General features: G+C 41.1%; 1 protein-coding gene across 15 annotated transcripts in view; it reads right to left on the bottom strand.

Moving 5' to 3' along the window:
• The window catches only part of PTK2 (protein tyrosine kinase 2), a 190,753-nt gene that overhangs the window by 98,702 nt on the left and 72,763 nt on the right, over positions 1-19,288 (bottom strand). For all 15 annotated transcript variants that reach the window (XM_017818296.1, XM_017818297.1, XM_017818282.1 and 12 more), the window contains one exon: positions 9,878-10,104. In XM_017818296.1, the coding sequence (XP_017673785.1) occupies positions 9,878-10,072 (195 nt within the window). In that variant the 5' untranslated portion in view covers positions 10,073-10,104. The remainder of the gene's footprint in view (positions 1-9,877; positions 10,105-19,288) is intronic.

Raw genomic sequence — 19,288 nt, 5'->3', positions numbered from 1 at the left:
CTGAATTAAATGTAAATTGGTTAAGTTTGTTTCTTGCCTGCATTTGAGGGTCTTTGTATCTAATACTACAAAGGATAACAGTTGCTTGTATCCCTGGAAACACACAACAACCACCAAGAGCTCTGAGAAGCCACAGAGACACATTTAACCTCTTCTTCACCCAAGGCACAATCTCTGCTTAGTTAGTAAAGCCTAACATTTTGGCAGACAAGCTCTCATCCAAGGGGAATGCTGCCAGCTTTTCAACATGCAAACAGAAGAGATTCATTCATTTCCATCTCTTCCTGCAGCCTGCACAGAGCACGTAATGTACAGCGTTTCTTTTTGGAAATCCATCCCTTCCCCTGTCTCTGACACTGTCAGCTGATAATGAAAACGGAGGCACATGTTCTTAAATGATATTATGTCTACTGTGATAAGAAACAGCCTTGGAAAGGAAAAAAATTAGGGCAAAATTATCTATGACCCTGAACCACTGAGGCTACTGATGCATAAGGCTCAGCTGAAACCATTGGTGTTTACTCAGGAAAGAATCAAGTCGGACATCTCAGACTCTCTCTAATCTTCAGGTTGGGATTTTATAAGGACTGAAGAAGCCGGATGTCCTAATTCCCACCAACAGTGAGGGAGATTTTTAAGCCTCTATGCTTTTTGTTTCATCAATCCATGCTAAACCTATCACAGAATCAAAATTATGGTAAACATTATGTAGGAAGGGTACACCATCCCTTCTGGCCAGGTAGTTGGTATCACCCCAAGAAAAGAATCAGTAAAAATTAGTACATACATCAAATCAAGAAAAAGTCAATGCAAACACTAAGGAGACAGCAGCATGGGTGCAAAGGAGGTCAAGTCCAAGTGTTTGAAAACATATTCTAAGAAGCCATGTATTCTCAGGAAAGAAGAAGTGATGCTTTATGTGAAACAAACACTTTCAGTGGCTCCTCTTTTGTTTAGGAAAGTCACAGAGATCACTCCAGATGCTATCAAACCACAGCCAGAAACAAAAACCAGAGAAATAAAGAAATCGGGTGATTAAGACACTAAAACTAAGACACTCCTTTGGTTTGCAGGGGAGGCCTCTCAAGTAAAACATCTATTTGGTTATTTAACTTTTTTTTAATAAACCAGAGAATTTGAATTTTAAAACATTTAGAGGCACACCTTCCATCAAAAGAACCCAGCAGCACAACACACACACAGGACAGCGAGTTCCCCTGCAGCACCACAGGGTTTGTTTTATCTGGCTGCTCTTTCCAAACAGTCCAAGATTAATCTCCAAGACTTGCACTGGCACTGCAGCCATCACCAGGTCAGTGCATTTAACCCTGAGCAGTACTAAACAACATGTTCAGTATCCTCAAGCCCTGGACATCCTCCACAGACCCAGTGGAGACGTCTGGAATGTCAAACAAAGCCACTGCCATCACTCCAGGATGGGTGACAACCTCTCTGCCTTCCACAGTGGCACTGTGAGGAGCCCTGCTAGCAGCAGCCTGATGTTCTCTGTGGCAGTGATCAGAATGCTTAATCACAAGTTTCCAGACAAACAATTTAACTGCTTAACCACTGCACAATAGTGTCTACAGCATCCTGCTGAGACACGTCACCACAGTGCTTGAACTGGAAGCACAGCCAAAGAAATCCGAAATCTCTCCAGACTCTGCTACAACCCGCCTGGTAGCTCAGGAAGCTCCTCAGATGCATTCTTGAGTGGAAAAAAACAGGTACAGAACACCAGAGTTTCACCCCAGATTACAAACTTCTGACTTCCAATTAATCACAGCCAGAATACTCGTCTTGGAGCTTAACTCCAGCAGAAACCTACTCCAGAATGAGATTTCACTGTGGGTAAATGGGGTACCTCCATAAATTCCTCTGAGGAGTTTTCATGTGTCTGTTGGCAACTCCCTACAACTGCAAGGCAGTCACACAATCACGGGCCCCTTGAATGCTGTTTACCATAATCACATTGACTTTAATTAGGTTTCCAAAGCTGACATTTACATCCTGAACATAAAATAGGCTGATAGAGCTGAGCAAGAGAGAGTGGGAAGCCCCCAGAGGAATTTCCTATCAACAACAGATAGGTCACCTTTCCCTTCCTTTACCCCAGACGGAAGAAGAAAAAGCTTTTTCTACAGCTCGATTGCACTCATTTTTACTCATTTGTCTAAAGAACCCACAGATATTCAACACAGCTAATTTGAATATAAATATTTGTCCTAAATCAAGACAACGTGGCAAAAAAACCATTTACAGTAGAGTGTATTTGAATGTTGAAAAATCAAGACAAGACCAGAGAAAGGCCAAAAGGCACAGGGCTCTTCCAGTATGTACCAATACTACCTCATCCTTCTGTAAATGAGGGAAAATGAATTGCTTGCTTGTAAATTAACAGAGCTGATGTGCTACTATGAATAAATTGAAGACGGAATAATATACTCCCAGTGTGACTACAAACCTAATTTCCTTATTTAGTAGGAAGGAGAAAGTTTCTTGCACTAGAAAAAGTCTTTAAGGAGCTCCTCTGATATAGGGACAGTGTGCTAATGTTTGTGCAGCCCTTCAAATATGTCAAACACTACCTATATCAAGTATTGTAACTCCTGATGAGAGATTTATATGGGGACCTTAAATGAAAAGCTGGACAAAAGTAAATGACACAACTCTGATGGAAATTAACTTAAAATTTCTATAAAGGAAAATTCTAGAGTGTGCTCACAACACCAAAAGCTGGCTTGTCCTCAGATAACACCACGTCTGACATTCAAAGAGAAAAGCCCACATGCATCTTTTTCTCATTATGGTGCTTTCTCCGGTGCTGATCCAGCAAACAAGTTTCTATATTTTATGATAAACTAGACTGGGGAACTGATCAGGATGAACAGGACTCTGCCACTGAAACCCTACAAGTTTATATTGAAAATACCACCTGAACAGAGGCTGTGCTGGTGTGCCCAGGGTTCTGTCACCTTTCCAGTCCAGAGACACCCTCGGCTCAAGCACCTCATCTACTCAAGTGCCTCAGAGCCTTTCACAATCAGGCCATACTCGCATCTGTCATCCCAAGCACCTCTCCACACCCACACATAATTCCATAGGGAACCCTCCAAGCACATGCCAACAGGACTGACAGAGCAGAGCTGGTACAGCCCTGCTTTCCAGTCTTCTTGGATGAATCAGCACTTTTCTGACCCTACTGCACACTTCCCAAATAAACATAACAGTGTTTGAAATGTTGACAGTAAGTTTAGTTTTCCAGAGTTTAACATCAAAAGTAATGTGGGCAACAGATCAAGGGAGGGGATTCTGCCCCTCTATTCCCCTCTGGTGAGACCCCACCTGGAGAACTGCATCCTGCTCTGGAGTCTCCAGCACAGGAAGGACATGGACCTGTTGGAGCAAGGCTGCAAAGGTGATCAGAGGGTTGGAGCACCTCTACTGCAGAGAGAGGATGTGAGAGTTGGGGTTGTTCATTCTGGGTAAGAAAAGGCTCCAGGGGGACCTTAGAGCCCCTTCCAGTACCTAAAGGGGCTCCAAGAAAGCTGGAAAGGGACTTTTTGCAAGGGCATGGAGTGACAGGACAAGGGTGAATGGCTTTACACTGAAAGAGAGTAGGTTGAGTTTAGATATGATGAAGTTTTTTTACAGTGAGGGTGGTAAAACACTGGCATAGGTTGCCCAGAGAGGTGGTGGATGTCTCATCCCTGGAAAGATTCAGACCAGGTTAGACTGGGCTCTGAACAACCTGATCTAGTTGATGTCCCTGCTCATTGCAGCAGGACTGGAATAGATGACCTTTAAAGGTCCTTTCCAACCCAGATTTTTCTGATTCTGTATTTCACTATTCCTTATCCTCAGTTGCACTTGCAAAGTCTAAGAGCTCCCTTGGGTCCAGTTCTTGTATGGTTAAGTACTGATGCAGGATGTGCTGTTCACCTGAAATCATCTACAGATCTAGGTGTCTTCTGAAAAAACCATCAGAGGGCTATTTATATTGGTTTTAAAACGCTATTTCGCGTGTGCATCTCACCCAAGGCTATCAAGAGTATTCTGCACAAGTAAAACAGGAATTCTAAAGCTCAAATCTGTTATAATCAGATACATTATCACAGTACCATACACCTTTTTTCTACTGTTTACATTCGCAGGTCTGTAGTTTTGAGTCCTTATACTTTTTTCAGGTTCTCAGAAGGGAGGCACCTCCAAACTAACAGTACAACCACGCCTTGTTCACCTGGTACAAAGCAGGCACACAGAGGAGAGAAGGAAGGGAGGGATGTAAATTGTACTGATTTTCTAGCTCTTAAACTAGATCAGGAATGATTTTATACATTTTTTACATATATCTGGTTGATGTTAGAATCAGTGGACTCCAGTCTGCTTCTATACATCAAATAGTTCCACTACCTCAAAGCACATATATTACTGTATACACACAGAAATTAGATTTGAATATGTAACCATTGCTGTATACACCAGACTTCACCAAAAATACTAACCTGGCATGGTTTGCAGTCCTGCTAGTGCTCAGACTCTTTCCACAGAACTTTTTCCACAGGTGTGACCAATCTGCTCATCCTGTTACTGTATTATCATGAGTCTATTTTTAAAGAGAAATCCCATAGATAAAACTTTTTCTGAGGAATACACTTGCATCTCCTTTACAGACAGCAGCAGATACATTAGAGCAGCCCTACCACATGCTCATTCTCCTGTAACTCTTCAAGCTTCTGGTGGGTTTAGGAGGAACTGAGCAGCAACGAAGCACATCTGGCCCATTCCACAGTTGGGAAGCAGTGAGTTCAACTGCTGGACATCTGGTCAACCAGAACCAGTACGGTGTAGACCAGCTCTGCTCCAGACTAGCCACAGTAGGCTTTTGGGACCTTTTGTCCAGATATTGGGTCAAAATAAGGCGGGTTTAAAAAAGGGGGACAGACTTGGAGGACAGAGATGAAGGTGAATGGGTGGAATTGTGGCTGGAAGTTAAATCTTCTCTGTGACTGAGGCTGGACTGACAAATCTCTTGCCTTTTTTCAGAACAGGCAACATCCTTCTTGGGAAATGTCTGGAAACAGGAATGCTGCTCATCAATAAAGCTTTAATACTCTATTCACTAGTGGTGCATACTACAGTGCCAGCATAAACAGGGATTTCCTTTCTTCCCCCAGCCTCCTCAGCTGTGTCAGTTTGCAAGACGATGCAGCTAACAAGATTACAGAACTGATCTGGATTAAAGGCAACAGTAAAACAAGCATTCATTTTAACTTGGACTGAGTCTGCCAAACAGTCACACACCATCTATGCCAGCACAACTACGGTGGTAGCACAAGAAAACAAACAGCAAGAAGGGAGCTGGCACAGCTGCCAGAAGAAACACGTGTCTAACCAGGATAAATTTGAATTGTAGACCTTTGCACTACACAATGTTTCCACTCCTCCACCACAAACTGCATCTCCAATCGAGTACTCTGGTCTCTTATACTACAAGGTAAAAGTACAGCATGGACTGAATGGGAAACAAACAGGAAAAAACAACCAAGAAATACTAACACAGCAATGCGGTTGAATAAACTACTTTAGAGATGACTCAGCTGAATGTGCTTCAGCCCTTCTCCTAAAAAGTTCAACTTAGGGAACAGACTGGAATACACAACCTTCCAATCCCGCACCCATACCTTCTACCTGTGAAAAGTAAGATTTTGCAGGTGGATATGGAAGTTGATGAACTTGCTCTGGTCTTTTACTATGAGGTAGGGATCGGACACAGCCAAAGCATGTCAATTTTTTTAAGGTTAGATATATTCTTACCCTTAGCTAAGGATGTTTTTCTTTTTTTATTCAGCTTTTTGAGTTCTTATTCCGTCAATATTAAAGAAGCTGACATTTTGGGGTGGTACTGGATAGAAAAGGAAGAAAAAGACATCCGAATTATGAACAGGTTCAGAGAGCCCTGGACATTGTACCTTTACTTGTTCAAGAGCTCTAACCACACTTCTCTCTAACTCCAGAAATAAGGACAAAGCTGACAGCTGGAAGTTTTAATGCTGTCTCTATCCAGTTTATGTTTTAGACAGTGTAACAAAACTGGAAGAAAATAAACCTGTATGAGGATCACGGTAGGATGCATGTCTGGCAATAACCTGGTTTGAGATTTGTGGTTATTACTTCCATATAAATAAGGCCACCTTTACATCTCACAACTACTAGTCAAGAATCAAAGATAAGCTTTAAGGGCTAGAAATTTAAAAGAAGGTGTAACGGATGCAAGTTGGGCACCTCTGGGGTGGGAAAGCAAGACCATGTAGAAGATCTGCACTTCACCAAAAGCCACCCAGTAAGGGCTCACACGAGGCTTCCAAACGCCTCTTTTCTAAAAATCCCAACCCTTCCCACTCCTCAAATCTTCTAAATGCATAGCACTAATTTTTTTTTTTTGTCAAATATGGCTACAATTCTGCTTCAACCACAACTTCTGAAAACAGAGAAGTGATTAACTCCAAGTGCTGATCAAGATGTGGTGGCAGTGTTTACTTTCAGGGTGCACTTGAGCCCAAAGAAATTCCATCTCAGCAACACCCACCTCCTCATATGCCACACCTGGGGCTGTGAGCAGGGCAGAGCATGCCCTGCATTCTCTCCAAGCCCAAAGCCTGGAAATCCCTCCTTGTGCATATGCACCCAGACAACACATCCAAATGAAGTCATACCAAGATAAAACAGGGAAGATAAACAACCTTTCTTTCCCTGGAAAATGCATGTCTGTCTACATACACATTCACAGGAGGACACCACTGTTTGCACATTCATAAAAGCCTTTTTTTTCTTCTGGAAGTGAAGCGTGTCTGTAGCGTAATACCAAAGGAGAAAAAGGTGAAGAGAGCATGCCAGTTCTTTGAAATCCAAGAAAGCACTTCCCAGAATTGAGAAGCTGCCTCTGCATCCACTGCAGACTACAGCCTTCATCCCTCCAAGGAAACAGCTGTCCTTGAGGGACTAAATCCATCCAGAATAAGCAGAGGTCGATAGCCCAAAGTTCTCTTCAAAGCAAAGCCTTCGTGTAGCCACACTGTTGTCTTGGTGAAAGGTATTTTAAGACAAACAGCAAGGAAATCACAGTCTGGACTCTTAACAGACTCCTACAGAAAGCCAAGTTCTGTTCCTATGAGCTTAATAACATGAGTTTTAATGAAAAGGGTTTCCTCTCATGATCAAGGATTTGTGGATAAGGCATACAGCTAAAGCACTGTTTCCAATCTACTCTTAGGAAGTAGTGAAAGGCCCTTTTCCTCACTTCTTTGACCGTCAAACACCCCCTTTCCATTCACAAAGTGGACTCTGTTAGAAACAGATGATGTTTCAAACCGCAAATCAGGATTTATTTTCCCTTGATATTAGTACTTTCCATGAAGCCCTCTGCTTTACCAGCAGAAGTACCTTTAATTGGCTCTTCTGGAGATTTCAGACCAAGTCTGACTTCCTTTGAGTACTGGAAATGTTCCCCCAGCCATCATCCCAGCAGCTGTGCTGACCAGGGAAGAGTCTTAAAAGACCTTTTTTCTTTTAATTGCAGAACTGTCTCAAAGACATTCACCTCTGAATATCCCTTCAAAGCTCCTTGGAAACAAGCCAAAGGCCAAACCTAGCTCCAGTCTCCTCCTCAGGTTGTAATTCAGAAGAAATGGAAGCTCTGTCTCCTCCACAAAAGGAGGGAGGGAGTAAAACTAAGGCAAAAAAACCTTCAAGGCTATTTTAATCTTAAATTATTCGGCTTGGTCGAACAGCAGTCATTCCAATGGAATGTAGGCTTGTACTCCAACAAGGGTTTACTGTTTCTAAAATAAATGCCATGGTAATACATCAATGCCAGTCCTTTACTATGGAGTACCTGCACATTCAACAGTCACTGTCCCAGTCTAACAAAATAAAAAAAGAAACACCATTTGTTAAAAGAAGGAAGTTTAACAGCTTCCCATCAGCTTCTTTATCAGGAAAGAACACAAAAATCAAATTTCTTTTGGAAACAACCACCCAATTAAATGTACATATAAGAATTAAAAATTAAGGCAAGCCTCAAATAACTGCTACTTGCCTTTCTTTTGATCCTGTTTTTATATAAAAAAGACATATTCTTGCTTAAAGCAAGAATGTAAATGCAAACTGAGCTCAGCATGGAATTTCTTACAGGGAGTGTAAGTTTTGTATCTTTAAAGTCCATAACCACACGTATTTCTGAGCTGGAAAAAACAGATTTGATCTCTGCTTTTGTTTTTCAGGTTTTACACACTTCTTTGGAAAAAGAAGCCTCCATTTCAAGTACCACATTAGGACCCCCGGACATTCACTCACAGGAGAGGTCTGCTAGGTTAAAAACATATACTGAGACATAGTTTTTCTCTCCTTGTACCAAGTAATACACTTTATGAAATAAATCAATCAGATTAGATATATCAAACCATTGTAATTAAGCCAGGGAGCAACAATGTTTCAAGTGGAACCCAAAAACCCCTATTCCATGTAAAAATAAGTGTATGCAGTTTGATGATAAAGGTTCCTGTTGTACCCCTAATCTGTCTGCTCACCAAATTATCCCTGAACAGAGATGTGAGCTTACTGAATTGACAAGAGACAGATTTCCTGGTTATTGCCAGTGAAAATCCTTGGATTTCACAGGTGTAAGATCAAGGTCACAAGACCTGTTCCACTGAGGAATGCTCTTGGGTCTTGAGCATATGCAGTCATGGAAACAAACAGTAGGAAAGGAAGAGCAAACATCCAAAACTCTTCAGTATTTTTTTTTACTTGGTTTTCTAGTGGGCAGGAGGAGACAACAGGTCACCTTTATTCTGACAACTCTCTCCCTTCAGCAGCATCTCGTCTTTGGAGTGGATTCTGAAGTACTGTTGGAAGGAAGGAGCAGATGGGAACCTGCTTCTACAGCAAGAACCTCACAGCAGAAAACAACCCCCACACCACCTACCACCATGTAAGATTCTGCTCTTGGAGGATAACTAAAAATCAAGCAAACCACAAAAGCATTCTGACATGTTAAACTGAGCTTCGTTTCAGTTTAAATACTGCAATACCTCAAAAATTGAAAGAATAAATGTAGTAAAAGGTAAGTATATATCTCAGCATTAAAGATGCTTCAGAATAAACAGTGTTTCCATGCATACATAACATTTCCACATACCTCTAAGATTACAGATACTGACTCTTTAAAAAATCCCAACCTCTGTTGTTTTCCATAGATGGACTGAAGGACAACATTATGAAAATACAAGCAACAGGTGACTACCAGAGAGGAGGGGAACAAATGGACTCATTGGGGGACAAAAGAGCCCTTCAGCTTAATTTTCTAACACTGTGGGGCAATGAGTTTTCAAACAATATTTTTTTAAAGTGATGTACAAACGATATTTAAACATTTTAAATGTGTGAATGCACACGTATCTTACATTTAAATACAAATTTTATTTTTTGAAACATGAGAAGTGCAATTTAATGTCATCTTTGTCCCGGCTCTCATTCCTGCCATGAGGTGTCACACAAGCTTTTGGGGAGTATAAAGTGGTAAAAGTCAACTAACAGACATCAGTAGTGGCATCTAGACTGACAACCACTGTTCTAAATTTCAAAATAAGAATTCTCATTTCTTTAGAACAATACATAATCATTAAGGTTTTTTATTCTCAAGGAAGGTTGGTACCACTTAAAGCTTCTGAAGTTACTCACAAAATACAGCAGGTAAAGATTCTTTTAAAATAAACCACGAAACTTTTGAGTTTGTTTGCTTCCAGACTTTTACCTCTCATTTTTTAAGTTAGAACTTAACCTAAAGACAGCACAAGAATGCTAAAAACAGACTTACACGGACATCAGTAGCATCTCCATGCCGGATAATGCTGGCCCACGTAGTTGGTTCACTGCTGTTTTCAAAGTAGTGGAAAACCTTCAGGACTCGTTCCATGGCCCCCGGGGAACGCTCCATCCCAGTACTGAGGTGCGTCTTTGCACTCGAACTTGGTGTATGATTCAAGTTTGGATCAAGGTAAGCTGCTGCCATGGTTTTGCTGGATGCTAGGTATCTGTCATATTCTAGAAAAGGGAAACAAAAAAGGAATTCATTTTAGTTATACCTGGATTTTACACTGATTTATATAAGGCATTTACTGGAAAACCATAAAGACTCATTGCCTTTTTGGAAGGCAACTAAAACAGTTATGTATCTACAAACATAAAAAGTATCCAGATGACTACCAGAGAAACTGCAACCCCATTGGAGCAAATGATCTGAATTTAAACAATACAATCATTTACAAAAGTGGTATCTGAAGCAAACCTCTTCTTTTAGTTTCCCAGTGACTTAACCCAGGTCCCTGACAGCCTTCAAGACCAAATAGCACCTTCCAGTTTTAACAGGAGTTTCCATCCCTAAAATCTGCCAAGTCTGGTCTTAAGGACGGTCTCCACTACAAAAACGCACACTACCACCAGGCTCTCCTATTCAAGGCTAAGACACTGTCACATCACTTGTTTTGTTATTTTGGGAATCAGTGTGACCAGAGCTAAATTCATTCGTTGCTGAGGAAGCATTAAGACTCCTGACCTTCCTCTCATCCACTCCTGAACAAGTTTTGTCTTCAGCCACGCTGATTTCCAACTCTGGTGGCAAAAGGCATGCCTTGGTATGAGTCTGCATCTCAAAGGAAAGAGAAGAAAACCGCCTCTTGGCTACTGCTCCTAATTAGTCAGCCACAAGCAGATGGTGTCTGTGAAATCAATGCAGTCCAAGAGAAAAAGAGCAAACAGTACCTTCTTCCTGCCTGCCAGTCTTGAGCATCATTCCAGTCTGCTGGCTGGAGAGCACAAAGAACTGCAGGGCTTTGCTCCAGGGCTTGGATAAGTGCACAGAGCTTTCCATACCTCCTCCTCTTCACAGTGAGCAGCCAGTGGAGAGGCAGTTTTGAAAATGTGGAGAAGTTAAAAATAAACTAAACTTGATCTTTTTGGCACAGTGCTCCAAACGCCTTTCTGGTAGTAAACTGAATGCCTGAGCCTTGGGTTTACTTCACAGTGAGGCAAGAGAGAGATCCCTGATCCCAGTTGAGCTCCTGTAATGCCTGGCTGCCCCTCAGAGCTTCAGCCACCAACCTGCCACCCACCACGGTGCTCTGCTTCAGGAAACTATCAGGGGAAAAAAAACCCAACCGGTGATTTGGTTTTCAGGGCTGGTTTAGTTTTATACCATGGCTGCCTGAAGCTGCCAGATAGGAAGGGCAGCAGAAGCAGCCTGTGGTCAGGGTGAGGAGTGAGGGGACAGCATCCTCCCCCACAGCAGCAGCTGGTCCTCACACCAGCAAGGTCAAACCACGCCATGAGCTCAGCTAACAGGAATTAACACCAGCAGTATCAGGGCTTGAAATCTAAAGACCGTAGATGACAACATTTGTGAGGCTAAAACAGGACTAGAGGTCTTAAGCATCATCTATCTGATTCAGCCCACCAGATAAAGAGGAAACAATAGCCCATCTGGGTAGGATGTCTTTACCTCTTGAATAAATGGTTGAATTGCATTCATCCAACAGAACTGTAAGAATTTAACACTGGGCAGACAAAAGGCCTGTAACATCTTGCCCTCAGGGAAGATGGTAGGAGAAATCAAGGAGACTTCTCCCAAACGCTCCCCCAGTGTCTAACCATTGAGGGACACTTCCCCCACCTGTCACAGTTTCATATCTGTCTGAAAACTCAAGAAACCACTACAGCTTTATTGTTCCTTTTTTCTGGCTATCAATACACACATCTTAAGCCAACCTTATGCTCACATTGAAGCCTCTCCTCCTCCCCACCACACACCAACAGATACAGATCTGAAAACGCTGGGAGCCTCTCAGCAACTCTTGACTTCTCCTCATCAAAAGAGCCTGCCAGCTGTTTTCATATAAACATTGACTTTAAAGCTGAAACAGGCACAAAAATCTCCCCCGTGGCAGCTCAAGACCAAGACGACATGACCATACAAGCTCCTAACTGCAGGGTTCCTTTCTTCTAAGGTTAAAATAGCCACAGGTTCACTCCAAAGGCCCACAGCGAGTTTCACCAGGACACATTCAGGCAAATGAAGCCCTTCAACAGTACAACTGCTCAGAATGAAATTGGTTCTCAGGTTCGGACAGTGCCACTGACCTTGTGCAGGATGTTCTGCCTCCTTCAGAACATCCTCCCCTACCTCAAGGTCACTAATGAAACCACTGAGCTTTATTTGAAATTTACATATGAGAACAGCAGGGAAATTTGGTACAAACCAAAGTGAGATGAGTCATTTTTTCATAGAGGAGAACCAAAAGAATGCCTGCTTTAATATTAATTCACCATACTCCATCTACTTCATACACATATTCATCAGGTTTTATGTGGCTGAAAAAGAACAGGGAGAAAAGCTACGGGGAAATACCAAAACAAACATTTAGAAGACCACAGACTTAGTATGGACAATCTACATCCCTTTGGAGCAGAAAAGTGATGCAAGACACCAGTTCCTACACACAGAAGTGCTCTTACAAGACATAACTTTGGTGGACAGGCAAAACACTATTATACTTTTTTCCATATTCATTACATTGAGGGGAAACTGTGGAATTAAACATCAGACTGACAGTACTGGGTACAGGGCCAATTTTTACAAGGTTTTATTTCACAGAGGTTTTTAAAGGCAAGAAAAATTAGAAAAGCAAGTTTTCCTTCAGTTCCTTACAATTCCTTTAAAAATCCCAATGCTTACTTTATGAAGCACAAAAAGAGCAATAAATTTGATAGCTCGAGGTATAGACACACATGCCATATCTCTGGTTATGGACCTATTAACGTTCCCATTAAAACTAGCCCCTGGGTTTGAGCTTGTAATGTGACTGTAAAACTCTGCCCCAGGCCAAAACTTTGTAAAACACAGCTGCTGTTAAACAACTACTTCACAAGAGCTGCCTGGTTGTTTTATGATACAAAGAAAGCTCAGACAAGACCAGGATGCTTATTTGGGCTTTCTAAATTCAAACCAGACTGGTGTGTAATCCTGCCATTACAGACCTCAGTTTAAATGAGCAGCTTTAGTTCTCCTGGTATTAAACAGAAAAGCAGTGTGTGCTACCACGGAGCAGAAACAAGCTACAGTCAACTAAGAGAAGGCAGATTTAGATTAGAAATGGGTCAGAAATTTTGAGACAATGGAACAGGTCACATCTGTGGATGCCCCTCACTGGAAGTACTCAAGATTGGACAGGCCAACCTGGTCTAGTGGAAGGTGTCCCTGCCCATGGTGGGGGGTTGGAACAAGATGGTCTTGAAGGTCCCTTCTGACCCAAACCACTCTATGATTCTGTGACTTAATTCTACTGTATTTTACTGGATATTGTGGCAAAACCGAGCTGGGGCACATTCAGGCCAGTGGTATGAAATCAAGTGTGGTCAAACCCGTACGTGAACACGTGTGCCAGCGTGCCTTGGAGCTTCCATACTGATCTCCAGTGCTCGCCCTTCAGAGAAAACATGGATTTCTCAGTACTGTGAAGGATTATTCCAAGCTTGTGGGGAAGAGAAAAGCAAACCAGCCCCGGCCTAGAAATCTGAGTGGGTCTGCTGAGATGCTGCAGTTGTTACCAGACAAGTTACAGTGTTATTGTTCAGATGATTTTCTTTACTGTGGTGGGAGCACCTGAGGCTGAGGGAAGTTAAATCCTTCTAGAAGCCATTTCCTGCTCAGTGTGACTCCTGCTGACAGATCCCCACATTTGCTAACTATATCAAGAACAAAGCCAGTGTTATGACTTCCAGTAGCACAATCAAAGTTCAAAGTCACGTTTCACCACCACCTCTGAGTACTTGGAAATTAAATCATTTCCACTAACGAGATAGTCAAAAGTCATTAAAAATATTTAAATCAATTAGCTACAAATTGATTAATAAACTGATACTAAAGTCAAGTCGTCTCATATGGGAAATAGTTTCAATGCCAATAATCTCTTCAACATCAGCAGTTTGAGAATATAATAAAAAAATTTAAAAAACCCAAACAACAGTTCCTCATATTAGTGTTGGCAGATAGCCAACAACACAGTGTTAACAGGTTCATGCTACAAGGAACCAAGCTGTAATTATTCACACGGTGACTTCACGTTGTCCTTTGTAGACACCATGAAATTTTATTGTTGCTCAACCTCCACATTCTGATCCCCATCTCAGGCTTGAAGGCATCGACATCTATGGGTTATAACTTGGTCCATCTCGATTCAAACCTATAAAAATCTGTAAAAATCTATCAAATCTGTTTAAAAATATTAGAATCTATAAAGAATACAATAAAAATTCAGAGTTCAATTCTTTCACTGGTTCTGGTGTAATAATTCTTCTACAAGACTTAAAATACTTTCAAATATTACAATTATTAAAATAAATAAAATACTTCAGATTACTTGCATCCTTGACAAACAACACTGCTTTAATGGACATCATGTGAAAAAACAGGAACTCCCATTTTAAATATTAAGAGGAAGTTTTTGCACTACACAGGTAGGTGAACACTCCAACAGGATGCCCAGAGGTTGTGGAATCCCCATCCATGGAGACATTCAAATCACAACTGGACCCAGTCCTGAACAATCTGCTGTAGCTGGTCCTGCTTGAGCAGCGGAGTTGGACCAAACTATCTCCCTTTCAACCTCTGAAGTTTTGTGATTTGGAGGTGAAAAGTAAATTAAGAATTTATTTCACACTCTTAAGTTCATAAATTATCCTTAACACATCTCACATCAGACAGTAAACATCTCATGAATTTCAAGCTCAATCCGTTTTCACAGCCTGCATTAAATCCTGCTGTAACTCACCTTGCAAACATTTACTTGACTATCTCAAGCCCACAGAAAGTCAGGGTGTTATGTACAATTTCAACTACGATCCCCATGACAAAGCTGGTATTTTCAGGGTCTGTGTTAAGAGCCAGAACGTTGCTGACTTTTGGTGTGTCCCTGCCTGTTATAAACACAGAGATGCCACAGGGAAGCAGCAGCAAACATTCCAGGTGTGCCACAAGGCTTTCTGCATTTCCCTGATGTCAACATCTTGTTACACATTTAAGGATGCAGATTTAAGGGTGAAACTTTGAGAAAACCATTAGGTTTGTGATTTCAAATTAGGAACAAATATAGGAAGAGAGGAAATGGGGTATTTTTTCCTTGAATGATCACTTTAGCCTTCAGAGACAGTCAATAATTTCAGCTATTTCCATAAGTCACGTTGGAATGTCCCTGTTTGTTCCCTGCTGAGCTTATTTTTCTTGTTCTTATCCTTTCAGTTAATGCTGATGTTCAAAAGCAGAAGAAAAAAGCAGCAATTCTTTGTTTTTCCTTCGACATCTTTCAGCTATATCCACTGTTATTGGTAATATTTGCTATGACTACATCCAAGAAGGCATTTATTTATTTCTCTTGCTGCCTCTTCTTTGATCCCCCCCTGGTCACTGCTCTCTCCTCACTCCTCCAGATAAAATAGGTATTTTTAAGTATAATATTTGCAGCTAAAAGCATTTATCAAGGCTCCCAGGTCAAAGTATAAAGCCAGACACATTGAAACAATTTTAAAATCGAGTTCTTATTATCTATTTTTTGCCTAAATTGACTCACCAAGTATTTCAGTGTATCAATATGAAATGGAAAAACAGTACTGGCAATTCCATTTCCCCTTCCCCTCAGGGAATATTGCTTGAACAGTTACTAATTCTATGTTTCAACAGTTCAAAGGTAATACAGACCAAAGTCAAAACAAGTTTAGCAATACAAGTTGTCAATATGGGAAAACTTATTTCAATTATATCAATGTTCTAGGAGATTAAACCTTCAGGGGAGCATAAAGGAAGAATTCAGAGACTGCGAACTACAAGACCCACATGAACCAAAGCAGTATGACAACCTTGGGCCTGTTAAACACAAAGACAAGTGTAACTCAGCAAAAAATAAATTAATAAATAAGTGTATTGCCTGAATTAAATGAAACAAGGGCACATTCCCCATACAGCTGCTATGGACAGAGGCTGCTTGAGGACTTGTGAGTGCCTTTTGCTGAGTGCCAGGGAAGTAGTAGCTGTTACTTGGGAAGCTGCACCTTGGGATGAAGGGATAGAGAAAAGTTTCAGTGGCCTGACAAGAGGTTGAACTATTTGTAGTGTCAAGCAGCAACTTTTCAAATTCTCAAGATGTCTTGCTCACTGTCCACCCTGTGACACTGAAAACATTACCCACCCTTCTCACTAAAAATCCCACAGGATTAAGCCCTAAGGTAACTTAAACACTCAGTTTAACCCAATTTTATTGAAACATTGCATAATATGCACTACCAGCAATTCCCTTTGGAGTTGGCACCGTTTTCTATTTTTAATGTTAAAAATTTAATAGTGAGGAAACATGAGTTGTATTGGGAATACAAGAAAATCAATGTCTGTACATGCTTTAATTAGAACATGGTATCCAGTTAGATACTTGCCTAATTTCTCAATAGCACTCTGAACTTTCACTGTGGTCCCTCGGCACCACTGAAATCCAAGTAAACACTAATCTTCCCTTGCATTTGCTGTTGCTTGCTTCTAGCAAGCTCTAGAGAATTACAAGGGTGCAGTTTTCTTTCAAGAGGCACCACAGAAATGAGCAAGTAATAAATGTGCAGTTTTAAAATAAAGGTTAAAATTAAATTCTATCTATTTTGAAGCTGTACTACTGGTTGACAGCAGCCCTTCCTATGAACATCAAAACAAGAGACCAAAGTGAGTTGTATGAATTCAAATAACCTTTTCTAATACTCCTGACTGAAATGCTGCTCCATGGAGGCCACGCATAGCACAAGCTCTTCTTCTAAATACCTTTAAAAGTAAATACAAGCAGGAAGAGTTTATTGTCCTTCCAGAGCAGTAAAACTCATGAGAACTGGTGATGATGCACGTGTGGATCTCAGAAATTAAAAACTAGAATGGTCTGAAACTAGAGGCAGTGAGGAGAGCAGTAAGGTATTCTAGCTGTGCAGTATCACATTTGGGTTTGGCTATCACTTGACTTGAACCCTGCCTTTCCTAGTTTTACATTATTGTCTATAATTCAAAATGTTCCAACTGGCTTTTAATGTTTAACCCCCCTTAACAGTTTTAACCATCAGATAAAAGGCACTTAAGTGACCAAGAGGAACAGCATGACAACGGCCTATTACAAAATTCAATGACCTGTAAAAAATTTTCCTCAAGCCTATTATGGCCCAAGTGTTTTCCAAAGCCAGTAATTACAGCCTTTGGTATATAAGTAGAAATTATGAATAAAGTGATTCTTATTCAATTGACTGAATGGAAGTTCAGTGTAGGCTGACCACAATAATTTTCCTATCACAAGCTTTTTGAGATGATCCTTCAGTGTATCTACACACACACACACACACAAATATCAGTGATTTTCATAGCTGGAACTGGGCATGTACCATTTGTCTCTTTGCATTCTCACATAAGATGCTGAACACTGGACTGGGTAGTGATATTCCCTTGGATCCCCTTAGGAATCAATTCTCTTGGCTCCTCAAGGCTCTGTGCTATGTTTGAGGACCTAGACACCAGCAACACCATTCACCAGCCTGGCAATCTCCATTTCCTGCCCCCAGAGAAGCATAAGCAGAATTAGCTTAACCTATCAAAGAAGAGAGGCAAAACTTTCCCAAATGTGCTATTTGACTTAACAGACAAGTAAAGGCATTGTGTCTGGTGAGGAATCAGTTGGTGGCCTCCAGGATTCATGTACTGACACGACCACAAGTCCAAGTCCCTACTATGATGATTAATAAGTCTCAGTACTCTGGCTAAGTCAAGCTAGAGGCAGATAGATACACAATTTATAGATACATTAAGATTTTTTTAGTAGGAAAAAAACCAAACAAACCACAAACCAAGAAGAAACACCCCAAAATCGTGCACAACTTCATACAGCCTTAGAAAGGCAATTTAAAACAATCATCCACTAAGAACATCAGAGCCCTCTCAAGACTTCTGGAGTCAATATCAATGATTCCATATTGCTTTATGCTCTTGACATCCTGTGTATGGCTGAAACTAAACCCAGGACCTGTGTCCTTGCACTCACAACCTCAATGCAGCTGGAATTCTCCCTTGGACACATTCCCTGTCCCCTCAAAACCAGGGACTTCCCACACTGTGACACTACACATCTACTGGGAAGGGCATTCACTGCCTTTGTTCTTTTTAATTTAATCCCATTGAAGTTGATGCTACTGATTTTTGTCTTCCAGTGAAGACATTAAGTCCCTGAAAAGAACCATCAACACCGAAAAGCTCTGAAAACTGGCATCATCCAGGAAAACACCCTTGGCCTCCACCAAAGGTATTTTTCACTCATTTACCACCAGTGTACTAACACAGGATTACTGAACCTTCCTTGAGTTTAGATTAATTAAAGCATGTTTAAAATACCAAAGGTCCCGATGTTTGACATTAAGGAAGTCACAATTTTAAGGGAAAGCTCTCACTTAGGTAACATGATTACCATATAAAGTGGGTTCAGAATGTTTGTTTTGGGTGTTTCCTCAATGAGCAGTAAGTGGGGACAGGAAAAAGACAACCACTTACCAAAGTACTGATGCTAGAAAAATGTTTTAATTTTCTTTTTTCTATAACCATCTCAAGCACATACCTCAGATCAGCCAAAGACTTGGCTTTGAATGAGATAAAAACCATCAAAAAAGTTAAAACTTCTGAGCTGAAGAAGGTAACACTTGCGATTAGACCATTCTGCTTCCAACTGAATCACTTCTTGAGTTTTTAAACGAGGGAAAAAAGCCATTTCAACTGGTATTAATCAGTTGAAATACATTTACTTTAGGGCTTCCTTCAACAAAGGAAGAGAAACCCAATACTTGAAAGGATAAAATATTGGTCTGTGGCAGAAAAGTTAATTGGAACCTGGAAGACCTGGGTTCAATCCCCTACGGCAAGACAAGTTTTGCTACAATGAAGCTTCATCGGTTTGGTCACTTCAAATTGTGGAAGAAATCAAGCACGAACACCTCAAGAATACTCGATCATGGTATGTGGCACCATTTTCCAGCCTCCCATGGCAGGGGACACCCTGGGTCAGAACCACATCGTGCTTTGCTATGCATGAGCAATAAACCCAACACAGCCTCTGCCACAACCAGCGTCAGCCTCTTCCATGAGAGTGACTGCTCGGTCCACCTCATCCCACCTGAG

The sequence above is a fragment of the Lepidothrix coronata genome, unplaced genomic scaffold, assembly GCF_001604755.1.
Source record: "Lepidothrix coronata isolate B3197 unplaced genomic scaffold, Lepidothrix_coronata-1.0 Scaffold67, whole genome shotgun sequence".
NCBI classification, from domain to species: domain Eukaryota; kingdom Metazoa; phylum Chordata; class Aves; order Passeriformes; family Pipridae; genus Lepidothrix; species Lepidothrix coronata.
Note: the sequence above shows the minus strand (reverse complement) of the source record. Positions and strands in the feature narration are given on the sequence as shown.